The sequence below is a fragment of the Panulirus ornatus genome, chromosome 38, assembly GCF_036320965.1.
Source record: "Panulirus ornatus isolate Po-2019 chromosome 38, ASM3632096v1, whole genome shotgun sequence".
In the NCBI taxonomy this organism is placed as follows: Eukaryota; Metazoa; Arthropoda; class Malacostraca; order Decapoda; family Palinuridae; genus Panulirus; species Panulirus ornatus.
Window position 1 is genome coordinate 3,454,525 of NC_092261.1, and position 27,578 is coordinate 3,482,102.

The 27,578-nt window shown below is 41.4% G+C and overlaps 1 protein-coding gene across 11 annotated transcripts in view; it reads right to left on the minus strand.

Moving 5' to 3' along the window:
* The window catches only part of LOC139760802 (sodium/calcium exchanger 2-like), a 168,588-nt gene that overhangs the window by 46,232 nt on the left and 94,778 nt on the right, over positions 1 to 27,578 (minus strand). For 3 of the 11 annotated variants that reach the window (XM_071684420.1, XM_071684418.1, XM_071684422.1), the window contains 7 exons: positions 25,134 to 25,271; positions 24,142 to 24,310; positions 23,406 to 23,678; positions 22,774 to 23,002; positions 6,383 to 6,454; positions 4,357 to 4,492; positions 3,910 to 4,018 (listed from right to left, as the gene is read on the minus strand). In XM_071684420.1, the coding sequence (XP_071540521.1) occupies positions 3,910 to 4,018; positions 4,357 to 4,492; positions 6,383 to 6,454; positions 22,774 to 23,002; positions 23,406 to 23,678; positions 24,142 to 24,310; positions 25,134 to 25,243 (1,098 nt within the window). In that variant the 5' untranslated portion in view covers positions 25,244 to 25,271. Of the gene's footprint in view, positions 1 to 3,909; positions 4,019 to 4,356; positions 4,493 to 6,382; positions 6,455 to 22,773; positions 23,003 to 23,405; positions 23,679 to 24,141; positions 24,311 to 25,133; positions 25,275 to 27,578 lie in introns of all 11 variants that reach the window. The other 8 variants (XM_071684421.1, XM_071684423.1, XM_071684425.1 and 5 more) reach the window with 5 other exon arrangements.

Below are 27,578 nucleotides of genomic sequence, written 5' to 3' on the forward strand. Positions count from 1 at the left end.
ACCTCACACGAATTATCTCATCATCATACAACCATTAAAAAATAAAAATTCTCATCACCTGGTGTTTAGTAAAAGTCATGAAAGGTTCCTGCAATACATCAGCCATCATAAATTTCAGATCACTTTTCATTATCTGAGATACATATATGCACCAAAGCATGAGTAATAACTAAACTTAAGTGGGTTTATAGATTTTTCTTTAAAAAATCATGTATCATTTTACAATACATGAGCTCTCTTAAAAATCCAATCAATATTACTAAAAACAGATAGCTTTAACTTGAAAATCTCGCATTAAATGCCTCAAAACACTATTTTTCAATACAAAAAAAAAAATCTATACTACACTGCAAAGAGATATACATAAAATTGTAGATGTAAATATTGGGCAAACATAACTTCTTTAAGTTATGAATATCTATCATGCCATATTTAGTCATATTCTAATTCACTGAAAATTGTAATCAAGATTGAGCTGAATGAAAACATGTAAAGAAAATGAACAACAAATGAATATAATGGTGACTGGGAAAGTTAAAGACAAGAGGAAGGGAGAAAATGAGAAGTTCAGTGAGATGCAAGACAACAGTGCATGGTTAAAATTTCTGTGTATCCTCCCTACTGCATAGGACAACAAGCCATGTCATAAAATATAAGGCATGAAGACGAGATATTTAGTGTCAGAGTAACATGTAAAAAATTAAAAGGGATTCAGTGTTGCATTAATGTTTTCATCTACAAATCTTAATAAAACTGAGGTTTCACTTCATGCTATATTTAAGAAAGTAAAAACATGGCTTATAATATTGTAACAACCTAATTCAAATACAAAGCTCCAAATATCTATCTAATGAACATACAGTACTTCTTTTCCATAAGTCATTCATCTTAATAACTATTATCACATTCCTCCACTTTGTAAAATATTTGCGGCAGCAGAAATGAATGATGACAGAGGCAAGGGATAACGAGAATGTGAGGATGAGAAGAAACAACTTAAGATCATGTAGGAATAAGAGTTATGGAAGACAAAATGATATCTTAATGAAGATGGAAGTACAATGTGATAAGACAGAGAAAAAGGAGTGTTAGAGAGGAAAAACCTGTGGAAAAATAGTTGAATGAGATGAAGAGGATAAAAGTAGGAAAAGAAATAAAGAATTAGAAAAAAATGTTTGACATATGGGATGAAAAAAAAGAAAATAGACAATGCGTGTGATAGGTAAGAACAAAAAATGACACAAGTGCATGGAGAGTGGACTACACTGTGTATTAGCACATGCTCTGAACACAACAGACACACGGTGGTGTTGCTATGAAAAGTGAAAGAATGCAAGTGCAAATGTCATGGGAATTTTTGCAAGTAATCACAAACCTACAAACAGAAATGGGAAAAGTATATATTTCACTCAAGTGTGCCTGTTACAGCTAAGGTGTATGAAGCAAGTACTGTTGCAATATGTATAAAACACACATCTCAGTTTGAAAAACATAGGTGGCTGGAATTCACACACTCATATGATCAACATCAAAACTCACTACATTTATTTTCCAATCTAGCTCATCTCGCATTTTCTCCTCCAATCTTCTTGATATCTTGACATGAGAAGCAGAACACTGTTGGTCACTGAATATCTACACTTACTTTATATATAAATAACTAATATCATCTTAAAATCTTCCCATCTACAAAGACCCATAAAAAACTGACAAATGTAAAGACAGTGTTCACTAACAAGGAAATAAATAGAATACATCAACACAGAACAAAAGAAGACGAAGATAAGGATATAGATACTGTAGATATATACTGCCCTAAGTTATAATCACCAATATAGATTTCTTTTTTCAATAATGATATAACTGATATTCATCACAAGAACATATAGGCCTTGCTTACTGGTTTTATCACTCCTCACAACTAAAGGATATGTACATGTAAGTATGCTAAGAAAAGACATGCAACATCAACTAATTTTGTTCGAGATTATAAAAAGTATAATATGTTAATTTTAGTTCTATCAATTTTCAACCCTTTAACACTGTTAAATGATTAATGAAACCTAAGTAACAACAAGCTGTTTTGTTAATTGCTATATCAGGCTTTCACAAAACACTGTATCACAGAGACCAAAAGCCAAACAGTAGAAAAAAAGAAAAGCAATTATGAGGTAACATCAACTTCACCCTGTAATTGGACAGTGAACAAACTGCCAGCTCATGCTTGAGACAGCTCAGACACCCTTAAAATGGACAATCAAATTATCTAAAGTGGTCATTCCTCATCATATGACTGGTTACTAAAAGCTCATCAATCATGGGCAGGGTTAATGTGAATCATCCAGTCAAGGACATTACCTTCACCAACTAACATGTGAGGCCCTTAACTATTAACTCAAAATTCCATGTGGCAAACCAGGTGCTTCTTCAGTCAGTTATGCAGTTACCAATTTTGTAATCATCTATCACTTATGCATGTGGAGGAAGTTTTGTGCTTGTGGACCTTGTGACCCCCATGTATTGAACTTCCTTTCCAATCATACATTTTAATCTTTTGAATTCTATTCACATTCACTATCTATTCACGTAGCTTATCCCATTCATCTACTATCCTGATATTTCAGAAGTAATTCTTAAATCTCTTCTAACAAGTTCCTTGCTTTGTTTCGTTATGACCTCTGGTTGCTCTATTGCTGCATCTTTCAAATAACAGGACAGGATAACACAATGAGACATCATGGGGTTAAGAGCCAATTTTTCAAATTGTATACAACAGAAACATCCATCTAAAAGGGCCTACTACATTACAATGCACACTGACTGCCTTGTGCCAGTAGTGGTATCCCAAGCACACATCCAAACTGTGTGAGTAATAGCATCTTGAGATGAGCTGTCAATGTCAAGAGCCCATGCCCAGCTTAGTCTTGACAAATATTTACACACACAGACACAACTTCTATTATGGTAATATCATCACATGACTGGGGAAGCTAAATCCTGTTAAGCCCAATATATATATACCACTACTTAAGTACATAACTTGGCTCATGAATGGTGAGCTATCAATATCAAGTCATCTAAAATGCATGACTACTCAGTCTAGTAACCCAACTTCCAAAGTCTATGTTGCATTACTTCCTGATACAACACTGGCAAGTGTCTTTGCAATTCATTGTCATCAAAAGAAAATCTGTTTAATGTATAATTATATATATATATATATATATATATATATATATATATATATATATATACCGGGGTTGACGTGCTGTCAGTGGATTGAATCAAGGCATGTAGGCATGTGTATGGGGGTGGGTTGGGCCATTTCTTTCGTCTGTTTCCTTGCGCTACCTCGCAAACGCGGGAGACAGCGACAAAGCAAAAAAAAAAAAAAAAAAAAAAATATATATATATATATATATATATATATATATATATATATATATATATATATATATATATATATATTTATATATATATATACCCAAACATGGTAAAAAATGATGAATAAAATCACTGTGGGATAAAGTGCATTAATATTATATAAAAGGAAATATAGTTACTCAGCTTTAAGAGGGTTTGTACAAGGTACAAAAGTAAGAGCGCAGGTATGATCCCTATAACTTTCTTTTACATTTGAAGAATCTAGCGATTACTAACATATAACCTAAAGCATATGTATAAAGTAATTTATTGTACTTTTCCTCAGAACTTCCTATGAATATTCACCTAATAGGTCTGAATAATACTCTATAATCGTTTAAAAAATTACAGACCTTCTAAGACTATTCATCAAATAAATCTGGATAATACTGTATCAGTCATGAAAAAATTACCTAGTGAAAAAGAATGTGCTGTCTTGATATTACTCTGAACTCCAACTTTCTGTCTACAGAGATAATAGCTCACCTCCTTTAGTTTATATGACAGCTGCGGTTGCGTTTTGCGCCCACCAGTCATACTACGAACAGCTCCCACTCTGTACCACATTCTTGAATGGCTCTGGGATTCAACAAGTCTAAGAAATGAAAAAAGAAGAAAAAAAAAATTAAAACTTGCATTCTCAACACTTTCATAATACTGATTAAAAATCCTTACAGTATTTTTTTTTTCCAAAGGAAGGAACAGAGAAGGGGGTCGGGTGAGGATATTTCCTCAGAGGCCCAGTCCTCTGTTCTTAACGCTACCTCGCTGAGGCGGGAAATGGCGAATAGTATGCAAGAAAGAAATATATATATATATATATATATATATATATATATATATATATATATATATATATATATATATATATACCTGATATGAATGAAAAATAAGACTTGACAATTGTTCTGCCTATCAGGTAAGTACACTCACTTGGAAGCAGCTAGTACAGCCGCATCTTCATCAGTGAGTCCTGGGTAGTTTTTCACCTCTTTAATGAAGGCCACCAGTCCATCACGATCCAAACGACCATCTCTAAAGTACTGCCGTTCCTTGAGGAACTTGTCCGCTAAGGAAAATAAGAAGTAAAAATGCTAAAATGTACACCAGTGGTATGCGACAGTTCATCATATGATCAAGAACAAAGTGCTGGACAAAACCAATAGCTGCGATTAATGTTCATAGTAGAGACTATTTTGCATTTTTGACATACATAAACCAAGCTTATCCTCAATCTTATTAAAATATATGTTTATAAATGTTTCATTTGAAATACACCAGTGAAAAGAACATGATTAAAATAGAAAGTAACAAATTAGTACAATTATATACAATTAACATCAGTTTTTGAAGCAACATACAAGCATCCAGTAAATATAAAAGCAAAAGTACTAAAACGGAATGCTAGCCACTCCTAACAATTCACTTCACAATGCTTTGTCAACTAATCTCTCCTCAAAAACACTGTTCAAACATTCTTTTTTCATATACATATACTGAAATAACATTATAAACAAATAAAGTAAAATGCCCGAGCAAACAGAGGGTACAATGTGCCAGAGATAAGTTTCTAAGTTCACACCAAAAATTTCCACTCAAAACGTTGCAGTCCAGTCACTTAATAATACATTATATTCAAGTTATTCTATTAACATTATTTTCACTTTCAATCCTTACATATATGACTGCAAGATTATATAATATGTAATAATGTATTTTTTATGTTTCCAAAATTCCTGATCCTAGTCCCACTCTTACTTCTAAATGATTTATATCAATGTGCATAACATTTACATAAACCCCAGTATCCATGGATCATGCTTCAATATTTCTAGAAAAAAGAGAGAAAAAAGTGGCTGTTTGAATGTGCATGTGCTTGCGTCTCCATAAATGTGTGAATCAAATAATCTTTGGGTGAGAGATATCAAAATTATGACAAAAGACGAATGAATCAAGAAATAATCATCATAAATATATGGTCCAAACTTAAACTTAAGGTAGTCTCAAGACGTCTATTCAATCCTCCGTCATTTCAGTACACAAAATTCTAAACCACTGGACATCTACAAACAAGTTCATGCCATTATAAAATGAGCAATCAAAAATTGCAGAAAACATTGACCAACGTATGAGTCCTAAGTCTGGTCACCCTTCTGAAAAATAGTATGACGTCTAGAAGCACTGGCACATGATGAATTCACTACAGCTATAGTGTTAGCTTCACAAAGACATCACCCCATACACGTATCTTGGACAGCACCCACTCAACGGGGATTTACGACACAAATGTTGGATAAAGACACTTGGAGTAATCCACAAAAACATGGAGAGATTCATTCAAATCCTTAAACAATAAACTGTATTTCACTCTCAACTACAACTAACAAGAGGTTGTCAACCAAAACAGACCTGATCTAGAAGTTAGCAGACAGAAGACTTCAGTTGTCAGGCTCTGAACTTTAGCAGCTAGGATTTGAAAAACGATGACCCACAGAACATGTGCTCAGGGGCCTAATACGTGTACGTTTAATTTCTAGTCTAATCAACTTCATCAAGTGACAGTCACTATCGATTAATCTTTTCCTATGGGAGAGGAAGCCCTCAATAACTCACTAAGTAAAAATATAGGCCATTTGTGATCGGTCAGTCTCTGATGACCCTTTCATTGAGTTATTCTTGATATAAGTTGTACTAATACTAGTACCATGTTAGTCCTTTATTGCTTGGTCAGTCTACCACCAAAAAATGGTCACACACTTGAATTAATCCTGCAATAACAAAGGCACTCCACTCCACTAATGAACACTTTTTGGTCAGTCACGCAAAGGTCAGCACATAATTTGTTAGTTACTGAAATGGTCAAATCTTGCTAATAGTGCTATGTCACTTCAAGTCTTGAAAATCGGATCAGACATGTTAGGTCAGGCTTTGGGGAAAGGGTCACACACTCGTGACTTACCAGTGACCCTTCTGGGCTCCTTGACACCCATCCATACTAAGCAACACTCACACGGAGCTTCCGCTTCCATTGCTAGAACACAAACAAGTATCTCACAAACATATTCTTGCCCCTTGAGTTTTCGTGACACAGATATATAGATAGAGAGATACTGGCATTTGCACACGCTACGTCCAATATGGTAGACGAACAATGTCAAAGCAAAATATGATTAATTCAATAGTCTATTTGATTATCCAGAGTGAATATTGAACTGACGAGGAAGTTTTCTTAATGGCAGAGAAGCCTTCTCCTGCTGGCTTTTTGAGTAGCAGGCCTAATGAGTATATGGTAAAAAAAAACATTCATCTACCTCAAGGCTCTATCGAGCATTTGGGCGTAAATCTAAAATGTGATTTACCTTTAAAGGTGCCTGTTGTTGCATGGGAACCAACAGCTGATCGTGTGCAGAGGCAATCTTACATGTGAGGGTTACACATGAGACAAATAATAATAATAATAACAATAATGATAACAATGATTCAAAGGTGCAACATCACGCGAAGGCTCGACACTCTAGTGTCGTACTAGGAATCGCTGGTGACGCTATACAAAACTGGTACACGTGATACATGTCCTCTGCATTTACTGGTGACACTTGCATCTGCACCTGCATGTCTAACTTACATCTACATGTCACCTGCTACCTACGCTTGCATGTCACTTATACATGTGTCATCAACTGCCTATGTCACAGCTCCATGTGTCACCTAGAGTTCTATGTGTCATATACAGCTGCCTCTATCACCTACATGTGTCAAGAGCTAAACTGTCTTTGCCCTGTGTAGCTCCCCTAGAGATGAATTTCACGACAACTTGTCAAACAAAATTTACTCGGCAACGCAATTATCTGCAACCCTATAATTTCTTCAGAACGCAAGTACTTAACTATTATTTTTATACCTATTTTCTCTCGCCTTCTTCCTCTTCCTATGAAGACGATTAAAACTGCATGGCCGAGAGAACGTCAAAATACACGTATGTGCAAGTTAGGTCATTACAATAAAAAAGAAAAAAAAAAAAATACTGGGTCCTGTCGAATCCCACCCGCCCTGGCCGGTTCACAAACTTCGCAGGTGGTATACAAATCTTACCTCGACTTCTTAACAAAGTCGTCACTGGTTTAACGAGTATACAGATGGCATACGAAGTTTAATGTTGGTTTACAAAGTACGCTGTTGGTTCACCGAACTTTGGTAATATCAATAAGAGAGAGAGAGAGAGAGAGAGAGAGAGAGAGAGAGAGAGAGAGAGAGAGAGAGAGAGAGCCCTTGTTTGCAGAAGCATACCACCACCGCCGGAGGGAAGCCTCGCCAGACCAGTAATAAGAGCGCTCGGTCTGTTGACACACAGGACTATGGATGGTGTGGTGTGTATCGCGTCGAGTCCCTTATGTGGTGCCCCTGGGAGCCCTGTGTCCTTGGACCTCTACACTGCAATAGGTGTGGTGACGCCGTAATATCGAATACATTTCCTACCAACCACATTATTAATGTCTCAACATCGTATGTGAAAACCAGTAAAAGTATGATGGTAATATTTACCACAGCAAGTGAAAAGCTGTCCCCAATTCTAAGATCTTCAAGAGCTGCTTTGGTAGGAGCGGAGCGGTAGGCTTCCCTCCCCTATTCCTCGACAGAAAAAGCGCGGCTGACAACTTAAGTATCCTCCCATCAGACTGTCGACTCAGGCCCTCAGCGCCTGCCACTTAGTTCCCGTGTGTGTTTTCCTTCACTACCTTTCAAGTCACCGTGTAAATACTCGAGCCAAATTTCCAAGCCTCCCGCTCGGGTGGATCCACAAATTCTTTTATTTTTTTTTACCGTAATTTTTCTCCTCGCCGTCCCCAGTTCTAGGAAAACGGAGCAGCGTGTCATGGCTCCTCGGCTGTGTGCGTTGCAATGTAAATTTCCGGCCAACTTTTTAGTACAGGGAATTTACACCGTGGATCATTAAATTCCCGATCTTCAACCGATAGCGAAATTGGACTATGATACTGATCTATCCATGGTAGTGTCTAAATTGTTGTCAAGATAAAGATTAAGTGTGAATAGACGAGAGAGAAAAGATTGTTTGGTGTCACGACCACAGCCAATCAATGATGGCTCCCAGGAGGATACACAACGATCCTTACAAACTTCACAACTGCGAACCATTTACAACACTTATTTCAACATAAGATCTTTAATTCATATCATAATTCAATACACAACTTTCGGACATCAGTCTTGGTATGCAATTACAATAAGTGTATATGAATATCGGCTAGTAATTTTCTCACATCAAAGCAAGATTCTTATAGAGTTCCAGGAATTTATCGTTAGAGATACACGAATTTCACCTCTAACCTCAAAATATTTTCTGCCTACAAACGGGAACAGGAATATTCTCAAAAGGAAAATGGGATTGTTGAAAGGAACTGCAGAGCAATATACTCAATACACTGTATACACTCATCAGAAACCACACTCCCTAGACAAACACGAGTCGCATGCTCAGGACATCAACCATCGCTACCAACTCCGTTTCACCAAACCCTAAGACCCTTCATGCCCACGATGCAACTACCATACAGAAGACGCCGAGCACTTACTACTTAATTGCCCTGCACTTTCTGCACACTGACGTATACACAACACACTATAACTTGTGGTCTGTACCGGTGGAGGTGGCCAGCTTCTTGGGTGCTGCAGGAATCTCGTGAGGACAAAAAGGACTCCTGGGGCATGAAGGGATGGTGTACATATTTTCTATTCTATCCTGAGACATTAAAAAGGTCGACAGTGACGACGTAAGGTTGATTAACGTGAGAGTGAACGAAAAACTTTAGTAAATCAACAGAAACAAAGAAAATCCTACATAACTTCCTGCAGAGGCTGAAATCTGCCTTCTTTTGGATGTTATGTGAACATATATGTAACTGTTGCGGTCGCATCGGTCAGATGACAGGAAGTCTGTTGTTCGAGTGCGTTTACTGCCCGGTGTGTGGGTGGCTCTACTGGAAGTACACACTCGACTTATAAACCTCCCGAAAAGTGTATGTCAACACGCGACCGAAACAATCACATATCTGAAGATATTAAAAAAAAAAATCGGAGAAATTTCGGCTACTTAACGAAGTCACACTAAGACTTTTTCATGAGCTCAGTCGACTTCTGAAAGGTTCACATACTTTTGTGGAAATGGGCCATACCTATCCCCTCGCCTTTATAGCCCATTCCACCATCGATTCATGTTTATTATAGTAGAGAAGAAAAAATAAATGATCCCACTCACGCTACCTGACATATACGCAGCATTCACAAGAGCAACATTAACGCTGAAATTTTGTTGATGTATATATATATATATATATATATATAATATCATTCTGATGCCGCCGCTATGCAATCTGTTGAGCGCAGCCAACAGCTGGTGACCACCAGCAAGATGGATCGCTGGCAAACATGGGTGGCGCTTACAACTGAGGTTGGGGTCATTAATCAGCTTGACACCGTTAGACGTGTATTTAATAGCGCAAAAATTAGCAGCATACGCGTTGCCTGTATGTTAGCGAGCCTAACTGTTTCTGAGGAAACAAGATGAACAGATCTGCCACAAACTTTCAGGCAGATAAATAATATTTGTCTGCGATAGTAAATTAGGTCATGGTGACGACTGAATCACCCACCGGTTTATAAATGAAAACATCAGCATACCCACACCATTGAAATTTCGCCTCTAGACCAGAAAAACTCATATCCACTAACCAGAGTCTGCACTCGTCCCTACCACCACTGGAGCGTGAGTCAAGCTGGGAGTGAGGGTGGCTATGGCGAGGAGGCACCGCGACCAACACACTCCGACACACACACAATCAGCGACCGAACATTACGGGGATCCATCCCTTCCTGTTACATCTTCCTCCCAACCCGAACTCTCTCTGGCCACTTCCACTATCTCGCTACTCCTTCTATCTTCCCCTCCCACAGCCCGGGCTGGGGGTCCGCTGGCCTGGTGTGTGCCTCATCTGTTATACTGACAAGTCAGGGGAGGTCGCCTCGTATATCTGTACTTGTCTCCACGGGTGTCTGTCTGCAGGATCAGGCAAGATAACACCACAGCTCCTCCTGCACCTCCCCCACCACCCCCTTCACCTTCTCTCCCTCCTACCCCTTTACTATCCTCCTTTAAAAATATTCTCTTATCACTCATTACATGGCTAGCGTGGTGCCCTCCTCGCCTACATACTTATCACGTGGCTGGCTCATCAAAGGCGTATGGGTCGTGAGTGCAGCAGGTAGTGGCCACGGATGGTGGGACGTAGCACAGGTGGCCACAGAACCGTCTGCAGGTGGCACAGCAGAATCCACCGTGCCACGTGCAGCCTTGGAGTAGGTCCAAACTACGTGTGACTGAGTCAGATCCCATTGGAGTACGTGGCCCAAGAACTCCTCTGAATGACCCAGTAGGCCGCGCAGCCTAGAGGTCAGGTCACAGACGGCACCTGACCGCTTGGCTCACTGCCTTTATCAGGCGTGCCAAACGCAAGTCTTGCGAGGTTAGAACGTCCTCCCTTCCTCACCAGAGCGGTTGGTTGTTCGACTAATCTTCTGCCTCTCCCCAGCACGTTCACCCTACCTTCCCCTCGTCCCATACATCCAGTTAATCCCAGTCGCCCACCGTGACTCGTAAACGGGGCAGGGAGCAGCGACCCGCCCTGCACACCGCCCTGACTTCACATCACCTGAAGATTTAATTTCGATTCTGTGACTGTTATTTGACCCCCTCTCCGAGCAACCACTTTTATCAAAGACCCCCAGATAGTAAACACTGTATCTAGGCCACTGCAGCTGTAACCCCAGAACTGTAACAGTCAAGCCCAAAGATCCTTTATGCACAACGGTGCGGCTTCGGTCCCCTCTGTGCGGCTTATGTACAGCCTTTGAGACGTGAGCAAATGGGGAGGTCAGGTGTCGCTTGTTGTGATACCAAGTGTATCACTCCATGCTTCACTTACCTCACACTTCTTCTAATGGAATATCTATGTCTGTCTATCTATCTATAACATATATATATATATATATATATATATATATATATATATATATATATATATATATATATATATATATCCCAAGATGTACCAAGTCTAGCTGTGTCAGAGGACATATGGCTGACACAGGACCTCTCCTCCATCCACAGTGTGGACACAGCTCCACCTCCTCCACGCATCCAACACTACACTGACACCCTCTTCGTAACCCACCATACACCCGCCATCCTCATCATCACCACATGTTCCTTACTACGCCCACACCCAACATCTGCCTACAGCAAACGTCTCTTCCGCCAGCCCAACCTCCTGCCACCACTCCACACCCCGCCTAACCTCAACTTCCTCCCCCTCCCCTCCCGCCTCCTCCCATGGACGCCTGTAAATACTGATTACTTGCCGCAGCAACGACAGGTCTGGGGGAGAGGAGGGGCAGACCCACACTACATCCGCTCTACACCCTCTGTCCTCCTACCTCCCTCCCTCCTACACATCACACAAGGTCAGGTCAGAGGTCACAGTCGATAGTTAAAAAAACACTTTGAAGCGCAGAACTTCTCTATATGCAACAAGAGAATATGAAGCTGCATTGCTGCCTCTCCAATCATTACTGCACTGCATCTAAAAAAATAGTATCAAAGGAGCCATATTACATAAACATTAAGTTTCACAATCTTTCTCCATTCACGACCAGTTATTAAAGGGGAGAGAGAGAGAGAGAGAGAGAGAGAGAGAGAGAGAGAGAGAGAGAGAGAGAGAGAGAGAGAGAGAGAGAGAGAGAAATTGAGATTTTGACTTTATTCCTCCAAGTGATCCTTCTTCAAGGCAAAAGGTATTAGGGGAGACTGCAGTAGATTCTCCCACAAGAAGCAGTAATCCAAAACCTTCATCATGTAAATTCTTTTCATCCAATATATTTTCGTTCATTGTAGAGACGAATCTTACTTCCTCATAAAGGCACATGATATCCAAAAGTCAAAACTTTATCTCATTCAAGTCCCAAGGCCTCGCTCGATCAACCATACCAGGGTAGGTACGAAAAAGTGCTCCCATAAGCAGTAGGTCGGTCGCTCCCTTGCCTCCTCTCCCTTCAATTGAGGTTCTGAGAAAAATGGAACCGAGCTTTCTGGCGGCGAAGGGAGCAGGGAGCACCCTGGTAATGTGCGTAGGGCAGAGGAGACATGTACCTCCTCAGTACTGTTGTCGGACGAAGAGCTCGATCCACTTCGACCTGAGAGAATCAGGTACTGCTGGGACGGGTGTCCCCATACATGTACCGTGAGCTGGAGGGCGAATGACCACTAGTAGTTCTGTGGTCTGTGACTTTCCTGAGTCCTTCCCTCTGTTCCATAAGTTTGGAAAATTAAAATCCTTGGCATGTGTACCATGTTATGCGGTATAAGCCGATGACGTGTCTCTGTAGGAACACGACAATCCCGATGGCGAGGGTAAAATACCTACACGAGTGGCTCATGAACACACGCCCAGTCCATCTCGTACCTCAAGAACAATCTGAGCTTTCAGCGAGAAGACATCAAATATGTACCAGAGTTCATAATACCACAAAGGCGTCAGTAAGGTGTCCTCCACAACTGAAGGGGATGGCAGCGACAAATCACACACCTGGACAGCACGACATGCACAACAAACAAATGCTCTTCCCTCTGTTGTCAGATGACGGGTGTGGGCGCTGGACTGAAGCACGACTGCTTGAAATATCACAATAACTACGAGACCCTGGATGATGAATGTGGCCAAACTCAATATGTGAATTTACCTGGACACAATAAGGAACGTTTTCTCTGCCCGGCCAACGTCAAGCGACCAGTCATGCCACTGTAGAAGTATCGTGTGACTCCACGTTTCCGGAGCCGCGAGCAAGGAAGACGAAGTTATATATTTGGTCCAGAAAGCCATCCTCCCGAGATCTACCAGCTGCTGGGGAGCGGATTAAACAGTTATTTTACCCGAGCGAAGCTCCTGCAATGGCCTTGGGTGACATGCGACTCCCAAATCAGCTTAACTTCCGCTTCACGATGAGATATACGTCACAAAACCACGACAATATAAGGCTCAAAGAGATGTGTGACGAAAGAAGCGTGTTGACATTGTGTTAGGACCAGCATGGAGTGGGGGGAGCTCCAGGCGACAATACTAGTGCAAACAGTAAGGTGAAGGAAAGTACAGCGTAGCCAAAACCGGACGAGTGACATGGGGAGTTACGGGCCGAAAATTCATAATGGAATATTTAAATGTCAAGTGAAAGGCATACCAGTGCTAGTTTAACGTACATCCCGATATTCCTTTATGACAAAAGTGCACGTCAAAATACACATAAAAAAGTACAAATTCATCAATTCTTTTTAGATGCATCGTCTTTACTTACGTGAATCTCCTGCGGCAATACAGTTAAAACAAGAGTCAGTTCAACACGTCCTCAGTAAGACATATATCATGGAAAGTTTCATCAATCTCATTATATAAGAAATCATCTAATAAACAACATGAATTATGTAACGTTATAAAAAAAAAAAACCTTGCCAGTAACAGGCATCATAACACAAAATGTGCGAGCGTTCCATTAGCATTTGGTGCCAATATAATGGAAGGAAGACAATAATAGCACAGGTTACATAAACATGCTAAGTAACATATTATTTGCAGTGCTTTAGAATTATACGAAATTCAATTACATTCCGCATTGCTTCTTTTATGAAAATAACACCGATATCTGCCAGGAAGCCTATGCAGTGCGTGACAAATGTTCTAAATAACGATTTTTGTGCGCATGACGTCATACGACCATGAATGATTAATGAACATAACCCTTAGTGTCGTGCTGGCTCAAATAATTCCGCAATTCTACTCAGAAACCAGTGTCTACATATACTATTCAATAATATAGTGCCTACTTACATATGGAATGGAATGATACGTATAGTCTGGGGAGAAAGAATACTTCCCACGTATTCCCTGCATGTCGTAGGTGACTAAAAGGGGAGGGAGCGGGGGGCTTCAAATCCTTCCCTCCAGCTTTTACTTTTCCAAAAGAAGGAACAGAGAAGGGGGCCAAGTTAGGATATTTCCCTCTTAGGCTCAATCCTCTGTTCCTATCACTACCTCGCTAAAGCGGGAAATGGCAAATATGCATTGAAATATATATATATATATATATGTCTTTAAATAACTCACTGTAGTGTAAGTTAAGTGTAAAGTTGCTTTGGCCTGAAAAATATTATGAACAGTAGAGTTAGACATTTTAGATGTTCCACATGAAACAGATGTAATGCAAAAAAGAAACATGTATTGTAGCTGATTGGATAAATTCTAAAGTTTTAGAATAATGCATCTACCTCAGGGAATTGGGCATTCCAAGCCATAGCAAGCCAGCTGGGTTTAAGCCCCCAAACTGAAAAAAAATTCTGGAAAAGGTGCCTGCCTCTGTGCATGTGATCCATTCAGTGGAAATGGGAACATGAATAATAATAGTAATTAGATAATAGAAAGGAAATAAAAACACAATTGACAAATAAATTGTGAAGCACATGGTGATATATTCACTGGTAATATAAAACTATTGTTGCATGTGTACTGACAGCATTTTATGACAAACTAGCAGCCAAGAAATCAGGTATCATATAATTTTCATTAAGATAACAATTAAGTGTTGTTATTGTGCTATTGACAATTTTTATCTCGGTGTGATTCATTCTTGAAAAATTTTATTTACAGTTATAATATTTGTTTCCAATTTGAATATTTATAGATGAAAAACATTATTTTCAACATCTCATGTATTTACACACCTTTTAATTTTAGTCTGTGGGGCTTGGATGTGGATAGGTAGTTGTGGTTTTGGTGCATTACACATGACAGCTAGAGACTGAGTGCGAATGAATGTGGCCTTTTTTGTCTGTTTTCCTGGCGCTGCTGCACTAAAGCAGGGGGTGGCGATGCTGTTTTCTTTGGGGTGTGTTGGCACCAGGAATGGATGAGGGCGAGCAAATATGAAAATGTACAAGTGTATATATGTCTGTGTATGTATATGTTGATAATGTATATGTACGTGTGTGGGTGTTTGTGTGTGTGTGTGTATATATATATATATATATATATATATATATATATATATATATATATATATATATATATATATATATACTTCCCACGTATTCCCTGCGTGTCGTAGAAGGCGACTAAAAGGGGAGGGAGCGGGGGGCTGGAAATCCTCCCCTCTCATTATTTTTTTTTAATTTTCCAAAAGAAGGAATAGAGAAGGGGGCCAGGTGAGGATATTCCCTTAAAGGCCCAGTTCTCTGTTCTCAACGCTACCTTGCTAACGCGGGAAATGGCGAATAGTTTGAAAGAAAAAAGAAAAGATATATATATATATATATATATATATATATATATATATATATATATATATATATATCAAAAGTAGAAAATACGAGGTTAAGTGAAAGAAGAAATACGTGCAATTCGTAGTTGGACTGGTAAGGCTGTCCTAACTGTCAGGCTGGTGTACTGGGAGGGTAGTATGGTGTACTGGGAGGGTAGTATGGTGTACTGGGAGGGTAGCAAGAGCTTTGGAGGAGGGTATTAAAAAACAGTAAGAGGGACAGTGAAAGGATTTGATAAGTGATAGAATGAAGGAAAAAAAAAACGAAAATAGATTTGAACTAAAGTAAACTCCTACGCTCCTCCCACCAACATATCCGACCACTGGTGCAAAAAAAAAAAAAAAAAAAAAACCAAAATTCCTATTTTTCCTAAGTTGTGCCTCTGTGGCAACATAAATCTGTAACACATGGCCGCAGAAGACTCAAATTCAACCACCTACATTACTCGTGGATTCAACGCATTCTTAAAGGGCACACATCCACCTAAAAGAGCCCACTTTACTAATTACACACGGGCCGTCCTCTGCCTTTCATGGCAGCCGGAGCATACACACACACACACACACACACACACTCACACTCACACACACACACACACTCACACACACACACACACACACACACACACACACACCCGACTTGTGCTTGTAATGGCACTTCCGAAAACGAGCTGCCCTCGTCATATGCCAGTGCTAAGCTTAGTCCTGGCGAATCTCTACATACATACACAATGGGAGATGTACAGTACACAACTCCAGCGCATGTACACCATATTTTGTACACTACTCCGCCTCTTCTCTTTCTGAAAGACAAATGAATTCGCAGGTCGTTCCCTGCGGGGCGGTGTGCACTGCTGTTCTCCAGGGGGATATACAGGGGAGGATAAGGGTGTGGCTAGGGGAAGGCAACTATGGGGAGCCAGGATAGCGGCTGGCTCCGTCGTGTGTGCGCGACCCCTGGTGTGTGGAGTCTGCGTGAGGCCTTAACCAGTGACAGATGAATGGACGGAGTAAACTGCTCTGGCAAATGGTCCTAGTGAGAGGCTCTGGTGAATGGCTCTGCTGAGTTGTCCTTGTCAGGCTCTAGAGAACTGCCTTTTTAAAAGCCTCCGGAAAATGGCCTTTGTGAATGATTTTAGTGGAACAGCCCCTCACGTCTTCAGCGGGTGAGTGACGTTAGCATTTTGAAAGGACCTCCAGACATGACCTTAGCTATTGTGATACACAAGAACTCTACCGAATCATCTGGACTAAAACCTCTACCAAATTATCCTTCGAAGTCAAACTGACCAGCCACCTCTTACTTGCCAGGAGTCGTGACCTTTGCGAACGCCGTTGTTATAATGACATTAACGAATGACCTTGAAGATTGGCTCAAGGGGGGGAGGGGGAGGAGGTGAATTCCTTCAGCACGTGAGGTCCTGAGGAATGACCTTGCGTGTTGACCTTGGCATACAAACTGGGGTCCTTAATTCACTGCTGGCCTGCTGCGTTGTGGGGGCCGACCACGGCATAGACCATTATCCTGCCGCTACGATTACCTACACTGCTGCACCAGAGGAGAGGTAATTCCCATACGCCACTGTTATCAACAGTTACAGTTTCACACATACACCACGGATTATGGACTACACCGGACTTGTGTACACTGCACAAGCGTAGAAAGTGTACCAAGTGTACTACAAGGTCACTTGCACCCAAAAGCACTATATTATCGCCTCCTGTCCGGCGTGATACGATAGTCGATTTAATATTTTCATATCTAAAATCTTAGGACGACAGACGCCACGCTTCAGTCTACAAGCTATGGTGGCTACATCAAGATCCGCGTGTTCCCAAGCGACTACATAACTCTACGGACGTACGAACGCACGATTCATTATCGGCCCAAAATAATAACCCACGTACTTCCCTAAAACACAAAACAACACAATATAAGGACTCTCCAACCCGACACTTCATTATATCAGGAGAGGAAAATGTCCACACGGAATTCCCAGCCATCGTTTCATCGTCATAACAGATAAACTACAGAATTATCAGTCTCGAAACAACTCACGGATCAAAAAACGAAATATAGATTAAATGTGCGAATGTGCTCAGGTCTTAAATACATGTCTAAACCAACGAAATTACTTGAGAGAGAGAGAGAGAGAGAGAGAGAGAGAGAGAGAGAGAGAGAGAGAGAGAGAGAGAGAGAGAGAGGAAAAAACTGAAAAATATTCGAAACTAAAACTCACTTTTTTTTTTCTCTCTCTTTCGCACTGGTGGTGCGCCCAAATCAGGCTAAGAGGTTTGCAGCTGGGCAAGGGAGAGAGAGAGAGAGAGAGAGAGAGAGAGAGAGAGAGAGAGAGAGAGAGAGAGAGAGAGAGAGAGAGAGAGAGAAGGGGGGGAGGGTCCGCAGCTGGGCAAAAGTATACACACACACACACACAATACTATCCCAAAGAGGTGGACGTAACTGGTCCTTAGGTAAGGTTCTTCCCTTAAGCTTGCCTTCTGAATGACTCCCTTCCCTTAGTTTTACCCAATGCTGCCTTCTGGTCGGCTTCTACCCTTGGCCTCGCCCTACCCTTCCCTCTCCTTACCTCATGGTACTCCTACTCTAACCTATACCGAACCCACAGGTAACTTAACTGCCTGAGACTTTACTGCTCATCTTCCCCGAGCGGTAATTAGCTCTAGCTTAGTCTAAGCTACATCGGTCTAGCAAGCAGCTTTAATTTACCTAGCCTTTCGCACAGGCTGCTGTAATTAAGATGAACGCAAGCAAGTACTTGGGGAAAGCGTCCTTCTACCCCTCAATGCCGCCTCATCCTATGGGGAACACACGCACTTCATACAAGGAAATTGAAACAAAGGAAAACCCTTGCAAGAAAAGATATCAATGGCTCGAGCCACAGGGAGAAATATTAAAGGCTTCTTGTCTCACGGGAAGACGTAAAGAAAGCCCACCTGGACTTTATGTACGCCTCCGTTTTCTATGCTATAACTTTGGGGCATTTAAGAAAAGGTTGTGTCTCTAAACTTTCTCAAATTACAATGGAATACATGAAGTACATCATCCATGCTGTACTACAACATTCACAAAGCATTAAATCATAATACAGTCCTAAAATATTATATACTTCGATGAGAAATGTTTTTCTTTTTAAAGTTATAGTTCGCCATTCTCTATTGCTGATAGACTCTGTTTGTAAAACGGTCGTAAACACTTTTCTTTTCCACACCATCGGGTGTACACATGATAGGGCGAGGGCCCCCGGCTGACAGGCACCTGCAGAGCCCGTGCCTGACAAGTGCAACAACAATCTAATGCCTCGGGGGTTCCGGCGTTCAACTCTGATATTTAGAAATATGACAGGAAATGTTATTCAGCCAAGCGCGCCTCGCCAGGTAGCTACCATTCCAATAAAGCTTCGTATTTACGGCCGATCACCGAAGTAAATAACTACGCGGCTATTTAAAGCTTTGTAAATAATGAGAGGTAACGTTACGCCACGGGGGTCGACCTTCCCAACACAGAAAACATAACAGAAAAAAAAAAAAATGGTTGACAACCTCGATTGTTTGGGTCAATGCCGACGAGGTCGAGCGACGGGCCCCAGGCTCAAGCCGCAACTGCCCTGGGAGATCGACCAATCACTGGTCTCTAGTACAGAGGTCAGCCAAAGGTCACCTGACGAGCATGAAGGTCAGCGTTCTGCGGAGACACATGCCAGGCGACTGTATTTCCTGTTTATGGCGACATCACAGCTCAAGGACGTTTAAATATATAATATGAGCTTCGTTTTCTACATAATGAAAAAAAGGAAAAGAAAAAGAAAAAAAGGAAACCATGGAAAGGTCTGTGGGGCCTGGCTGTGATTTCGGTGCATGACACATGACAGCTAGAGAATGGATGTGTGCGAATGCAGCCTTCCTCTGACTATTCTCGGCGCTACCTCACTAAAGCAGGAAACGGCGATAGAGCATAGAAAACAAATATGAAGATTTATACCTACCTATCTATCTATCTATCTATCTATCTATCTATATATATATATATATATATATATATATATATATATATATATATATATATATATATATATTGAAAATTATGCCATGGGATTAAGTTGATTACGGCCCCTGAATATTATTAATTTCTGACGACGTAAACAAATATATGACTTCAGTGTTACGTAACGTCCCGGCCCGTTACCCTAGTAACGGCCACACGACCTCCTCCTCCTCCCCGAAAGCTGATGGACGACCCTACCCTCCCCCTCTTCTAAACCCCACAACGACCCTCCCCCACGCGTCGCCCAGTCTCGCACACATCTCAACGTTCCCCTTGTCATAATCCACCTTTCAAATGGTCAGGGAAAGGTAATCCTGTGGCCTAATCTCGCAATGCAATCACTTATATAAGTAGGGAAGTGCCTACTTGCGACGGCGGCCCCCGATGTGTGCTGTAAAGTGTAATGAAGGGACCAGGGAAGACTAGGTTGACCACCTAATCCACACAGGACTGTGCTAACATCATGGATGACCTACCTATCATCAACGTAAACAAGTCTACCATGCGATACCACAAAGCCATAAACAACATATTGAAGAAAATAGCCACATACAGAACTCATATATATATATATATATATATATATATATATATATATATATATATATATATATATATATATATATATATATATATATATATATATATACTTGGTGATCTAGTGCTTGACAGACTTGTGAGCGATGATAAGGACACATGCTGGACAAGTGACCACATCCTCACGAGAGAACGGTGCAGTGGTAACCACTAGTTTAAGTGGCGACAGGTAATAATATCTACGACTTATACTAGAGTGTTGACACTGCTCAGGTGGTGTAAACACGCGAGTGGTAACTTAAAAGTATGTGATATACTGGTGACATACTGGTGGTGATGAGGTGCGGCAGGCGGTGTTGGTGATGTAAGAAAACTGTCAGTATGATGATTGGCAAGGTCATGGATTACAATGATCTGCTAACACAATATTGATAATGATCTTTTTTTTTTCTCTCTTTCAGTGGCTCGGGATGTTGTGAGGAGGGTCTGGCAAATGAGAATCAAATGTCTATACTATCACGCACTCCGTGTACAGGATGAGAAAATAAATATAAATATTCTACAATGGTGACATAAGACAGACCACTGCGAAATGCGACATACTAACCACGAATTGTACAATGCAAGATTACAGAGAGGGTGGAATGGTGGTGACATTACGGCTACAGCGGAGTGCGTCATTACAATGGAACTGCGTAAAAGGTGGTTTAATTAGCTCTAATTAGATCCAGAAATGGCGAGATTTCACTGTCCACCGGAGCAGTGATGGGTTTAATAGCCAGGATATGGTGACATGTTTATCTATCTTAGGACTATTGGCATCATAGATAAAATAAACAAATAATCATATATATACATATATATATATATATATATATATATATATATATATATATATATATATATATATATATATACACAGTGCAATTTGACCTAGTTGCAAAAATAACATAAAGTAGCGACGTAATATATGTGATGACATAGCTACACAGCTATAGGGTGAATGTCAACATACTACCTATAACATCTTAAATCTGCCTACCTGGTAGATACTTCCTTTGCCCTGAGGATATATGGAAAACAAAATAGATATGTATAACAAAGAAACATACTGTCACATGAATTCCTACCAAGACTACCCTATGGTCAATGTTGGTACGAATTCAACTCCCTTGTAATGGAACATTTGATAATAACAGATTGTATAATACAGACATGTCATTCATGAATAAAACAGTCTAGTTCAGCAAGACTATTCTGTGTTAATGAGAAAATATAATTCTTGTTAATACTGTATAGACATGTTACATTCATGCTGTTAGAAATGTTAAAATGGAACGGATATGATGCAATATGAAGGTTTTTAACATTTCTTCAAATGTCTCCATCCCAAGATGTGGAACTTATACTTTTATATCTTATAAATTTTTCAAAAGGCTGGAACTTTATATATTTATATACAGGTTTATCAGACTTGAGACTGACCAAGTGAAAACTGGCACTAAGAGAGTCAAAGCTGAACACAGTAAGTCTTCCAGGAGGTCTGGATCCTGGAAGCTTAATGTAAAGAAGGATCGATACCCAACTTGCTTCTCAATCCCAAAAACTCCGCTTGACAACCAAATCCACAAAGCGTCTTGGATCTTCTGTGTATAAACATGTTTTTCAAGAGATCCCAAAAGATTTTCTTCAGGGCGTGTCTAAATCATGACTGATTTGAGCTCATATGTGTACACGAATTTGAGTTATGGGCTTAAGGCAAGTTGGGGAACGACATTGCCAAAGGAAAAATTATGGTTCTTTTTACAATTTTTTTTTCTTCTTCAACAATAACTACCCTACAATCACTCTGGAAATGGATAAACACAACAGTTGTACCTTAACTACCTCTCACACAACCCCACACGAAGGAATCTACCTCCTCTGTCTACAGGAATACCAGAGGAGGGAGGAAGTCTGCCATGCTGACTCTATGTACAATGAACGTCACACGTAGAGGAAGGATTGGAGGGCGGTGGTGGTGATGGGGGTTTGCTGTTAACTCGTTACGAGGGGCATTACGGGTGGCTGGCAGCTACACCAGAAGGTACAACATAGGGGGGTGCAGCAGCAGCAGCATCAACAGCGGTCCCAGCAGCAGCAGAAGTGGTAGCAGCAGCAGCAGTGGTGGTGGTGGTGGTGGTAGTGGTAGTAGAAGAAGTAGTAGTAGTAGTGGTAGTAGTAGTAGTAGTAGTACCCACGGAACATCACCTTATCACCAGAGGCCACCACATACACGAACTGGAACGAAAAAAATCCTGGAACGTCTAACTTACTCTCACCTGGCTGGAAATTGCCAAGCTCTATCTGTTTACTGGTGTCTGTCTTGTTGGGGACGCCGCAGAAGTTCTTCTCGGCTAACCAGGCGAGGATGACCAGCGATGGGAAGAGGAGGAAGGTCACCACTGCCTCCCACACCTCCACCTCGTTCACGGACACGGACACCAGCATGATCAGCAGCCACAGGTACGCCACGATCGAGAACACGGCCGTCACAGCAAACACCTGCCCAGAGTCACAGTCACAAGTAAGCAAAGATATACGAAAAAAAAAGAGAAAAGAATGATAAATAACTACATAATGAAATGGAAAAAAAGTGATAATGAACAAGAGAAATCGCTTCTATGAGTAATAGAATCTGCCTACGAGCACCTTATATACACACCTGCCGAACCTTATTTAATGACGGCACTCCAAGTCTTGAAGGTGCTTGGCGTGGGCTGTGTGGCCTGTCAAAACCCTGCTCTTTCCAACACGATCCAAGAGTTTCATGGAAGCTACCGCCGAGCCCAGTAACAAACACCGTACCATCGTATCCAACACTTTCTTATATGAGTGTCTAACACCTTACTTTATCATTCAATACCTTCAAAATCTGAACCCTTCCTAACGCCCTTGGAAACCCTACCTTGATATCCTTGATCCTCCTTGTCTCTCCCTCCGGTATCGAGATGACGCAGACGGCGCTGATGACGAAGAGATTGAAGGCGGCCGAGCCGACGATGGTGCCGGGCCCGAGCTCGCCAGAGTTGAAGCCGTTGCCGATGACTTCGATGATGGAGAGCAAGATCTCGGGAGCTGAAGACCCGAGGGCCATCAGGGTCAGGTTGGCCACGGCGTCGCTCCAGATCCTCACCTCGATGACTTCGGGTTCATCCTCTTTCTCGGACGTTAAGTACACCTGGGGAGGCGATGAGGAAAGGAGGGAGGGAGGGATCAGTTGAACAGTCAGGAGGAAGACGAGCGGGGAGAAGAGATCGTAAGTTATCTCAGCGCTTCAAGTCTCTCTGATGAAGTAGTCAGGTGATGATTTTAAGGTGGTGCATTAAATTCTTTGGTCTTTCTTATTATCGTCCCTTATCTGTTCCCTATATAATATCACCGACACACCTTTCTATCCCGCGTATTCTAACCTACATATTCATATTTTCTGATGTTATGCTGGCTAGTTCAGTTCCAAGTTACCAAGACTACCCTTAACTACCTTTCTATTAAATATGTATTTCAATGTTTCTTTCCCTTTTATCTCTACGTAATCATTCCCTTTTGTTTTCATCAACTCTTTCCTAGTCGTGAGTAACCTCGTCTTGATTTCTCTTAAAGTCTGGTAAGCTTGGCGTCACACCCCCCATGTCCTTCCTCACCTTGCGGGTCTTGCTGGTGATCTTCTCGATGGAGCCCATGAAGATGTCGGCGATGATGGCCACGCCCAGGAAGCAGTACAGGAGCCCAACCAGGTACAAGAGCGCCCGCACCTCCTCCGGCCACGTATACTCGGAGATGAAGGGCAGAAGCAACCCACGGTCCGCGCACCTGGGCACACCATGTCACAGCGGGGCAATGAGTCAGTCACACGTTGGTTAAATCAGAAAAAAAGTAGGAAAGACGAGACAAAAAGTAAATAAATAATAATAATTAAGATAAAATACAGGTTTAACCACACACACTCCATCCTAATCTTTAGCTAGGCTTGACTACTGGACTTACGGATGATGAGCATTCCCAACAACAGTACTATGTCAACTTTAAGGTAAATTTCTTATTTCATGATACAATATATAATTAGACTCTCCCACTGCCCTCTCGTCAAAGACTAATATTCGGGCGAGAATATCACATGTCATACAAAAACCTCAACCTGCCACACATACACTTCAACTGCTCTCAAGGAATTTTCCTATTATTGAATACGTTTTCTCCAGTTTATTCACTGACACTCCATTTACATCCAAATTTATTTTACATTATGCAATAACCACACCATTTCCTTTCTATTACAGCCCCTGGCATTTGTTTAGGAGCGTCACCTGATACTTCCATTACTTGGCCCTTCTGTTGGCCAGTCATTTTTAAACTATGATACAGGAATGTTTGACTCGGTGGCAGTGTGGAAAGGCAATGACTGAGAAACCCACATACTTAAGGAGGAACCTAAGTTGCGCCCGATACTTTGTGGCCAATCGCATTCCTCCTAAATTTGGAAGTCGTTAAGCTTCGCCATGTCCCTCTCAAGTGATCACCTAAATCTAATCAATGCATCTATGTCATTTGACTGAGAGTATGTACTGTGGTGTCTCGTGTGGAGCAAGTTCAAAACTTTTCCCCCTGTGAGGCTGAGAGAGAGAGAGAGACATACCTGTAGCCACCATAGACCTCTTTGGCGCTGACGTAGGAATTGTTGTTGATGATGTACGAGTCTCCCGCACCGTCCTGAATGTCCAGGTCCAGTGAGGCGTTCGTCGCCATGCTGGTGGACTCTTAGCAGCGCTCACAACTGCTGGGGCACGAGAGAAAACCTACTGTAATATGGCCAACAACTTTAAATTCAAGAGAGAGAGAGAGAGAGAGAGAGAGAGAGAGAGAGAGAGAGAGAGAGAGAGAGAGAGAGAGAGAAACCCTTGACAACTATATCATCACAATTTTGTAAAAAGAAAGAAAAACGATTCTTTCCTCACATTATCTCATGCGTTTACAGGAAATATACCTATTCATTAATACTTCTAATCTAGAAGTAATTACTGGGCAAGGTGCCTAATAATCATTACCAAGTTTTAATTAAGTCTCTTGCCAACACAGGCGGTTTGGCTTACCCTGAGAAGGGGAAAATTTCCCGGGGGAAGGGGCTTCCGCTGCTGGTAAAATTTTAACGAAAAACAATGAAAGAAAAACTAAAAAGATAAGAGCAAAACTGGCGAGTGAATATAATGCTTGGTAACCTGATCCTCTACCCCGCCACTTACGTCAACATACATTTGCGAAACGTAATTATATTTTCCAAATAAAATTCTAATCCGCTAAAATGAATTACCTCTCATTCCTTTTCTTATATTATAGTACATAAATTTAAATACTGAACCTGTGGTAAAAAAAAAAACAGTATTCTGTTTTTCTGAGAAAACTATACAAACTTTTTCTTTCCATACACCTCGAGGCTTGGAAACTCTCTACCCTCCCTTGTCTTTCCCCATAACTATGACCTGGCACTTTTTGAAAGACAGGTTTTTCACTTCCTCCAAAATTCGTAAATATTTTTCCTTGTCTTTTTTTTTAACCTCTTTCATCAGCTCTTTATATTTCAATTAAGGCCCGGCCTTGATGTGGAGTGTTTTGTCCATAATACCACCACGAGACCACTCTCATCCAAACCACTCCACTCCATCACTAATCTCTAACCTCGACCAATACAACAACGTCAAAACAAAAACAACAGCAGAAACACATTACAAATGTCATGACAAACAAACACTAAACAATCGCCCTCCGAACTCAAGTCTTGAAAGCCATCCCACCACACTTATCTAAAACCAAGCTCCCCAGACATACAAGAGTTACACTTTCTCGTTCACAATCTAGACACACCCCCCATACAACACTACAAAATCCGACACAAGGTCTCTCAAGACCCCCCTCATTGCCCACGACGTAGCTACCACAATGAGGAGGTCACAGAACACATATAACTCTCAATACCTGTGCGCTCTCTCCATATAAACACACAAACATTACTGCACTTTATAATCTATGGTCCCGGCCTGTGGACGCGGCCGAGAGCGCTGCGGGAACCCTATACAAGATAGGGGAGACCAACCTGAGGGGGCCGAGGGTAAGTATATATATATATACATATATATATATATATATATATATATATATATATATATATATATATATATATATATTATACTTTGTCGCTGTCTCCCGCATTAGCGAGGCAGCGCAAGGAAACACGAAAGAATGGCCCAACCCACCCATTTGCCACACAATAGACTGTGTCCGTCTCACATCACATCATATCACGGGGTTGATGTGGAGGACTCCTCGGGCGGGTCCAGAGGCAGGAGGAAGACTCGGTCCAATTATTTCCAGATGTACGGGGAGGAGGGGAGATGAGGCTGGCGTCTGGAAGTGGGGAGATGAGGCGGGCGTCTGAAAGTGGGGAGATGAGGCTGGCGTCTGGGAGGGGAAGAGGGAGAGGTGTTGAATGATAAACTTAGTGGATAATGGTCGTGGTAGTAAAAAGAAAACTTGAAGAGCATTAGTGTGAGGCAGTGAGGAAACCCCCTCCCCAGTATCTCTCTTATTCCCAGTCTAATCACCCAGTGAAGCCCCGTAACTCCCTCCCCCGCACTGTCGACTTCTTCTCTGAACAGAAGCTTGAGGGGAGGAGAGGAAGACGTTGCTGAGAGATGATACACCAGAGAGCCAGACAACAGCTGTTGAGTGTACACACACACGTCTGGTGTACGACTACGTGTGTTCCACGCTTGTGTTGCCCCGTGTGTTCCATGCCTGTATTGCTCATGTCTGTAGTCTGTCTTCTCCGGCTATTCTCACCCACACACACACACACATACACCAGGTTGCGTACATGTACACCAATTCTTCCGGTCGTGTTCACGATCGTATCGCGTTGTTAATGGGCTTGAGAGAGGACGTGGCAGTTCCCAAGGCGGCCATCAAGGGCTCCCGAACTGCAGGCCTGGCTCTCCTTCCTCTCTTATTTTACCGCATTAATTTGAACACTTATCTCCTGTAGATAAGAGATAAGAAAATGCATTGAAAAAAGTAAACTCGGGTCATA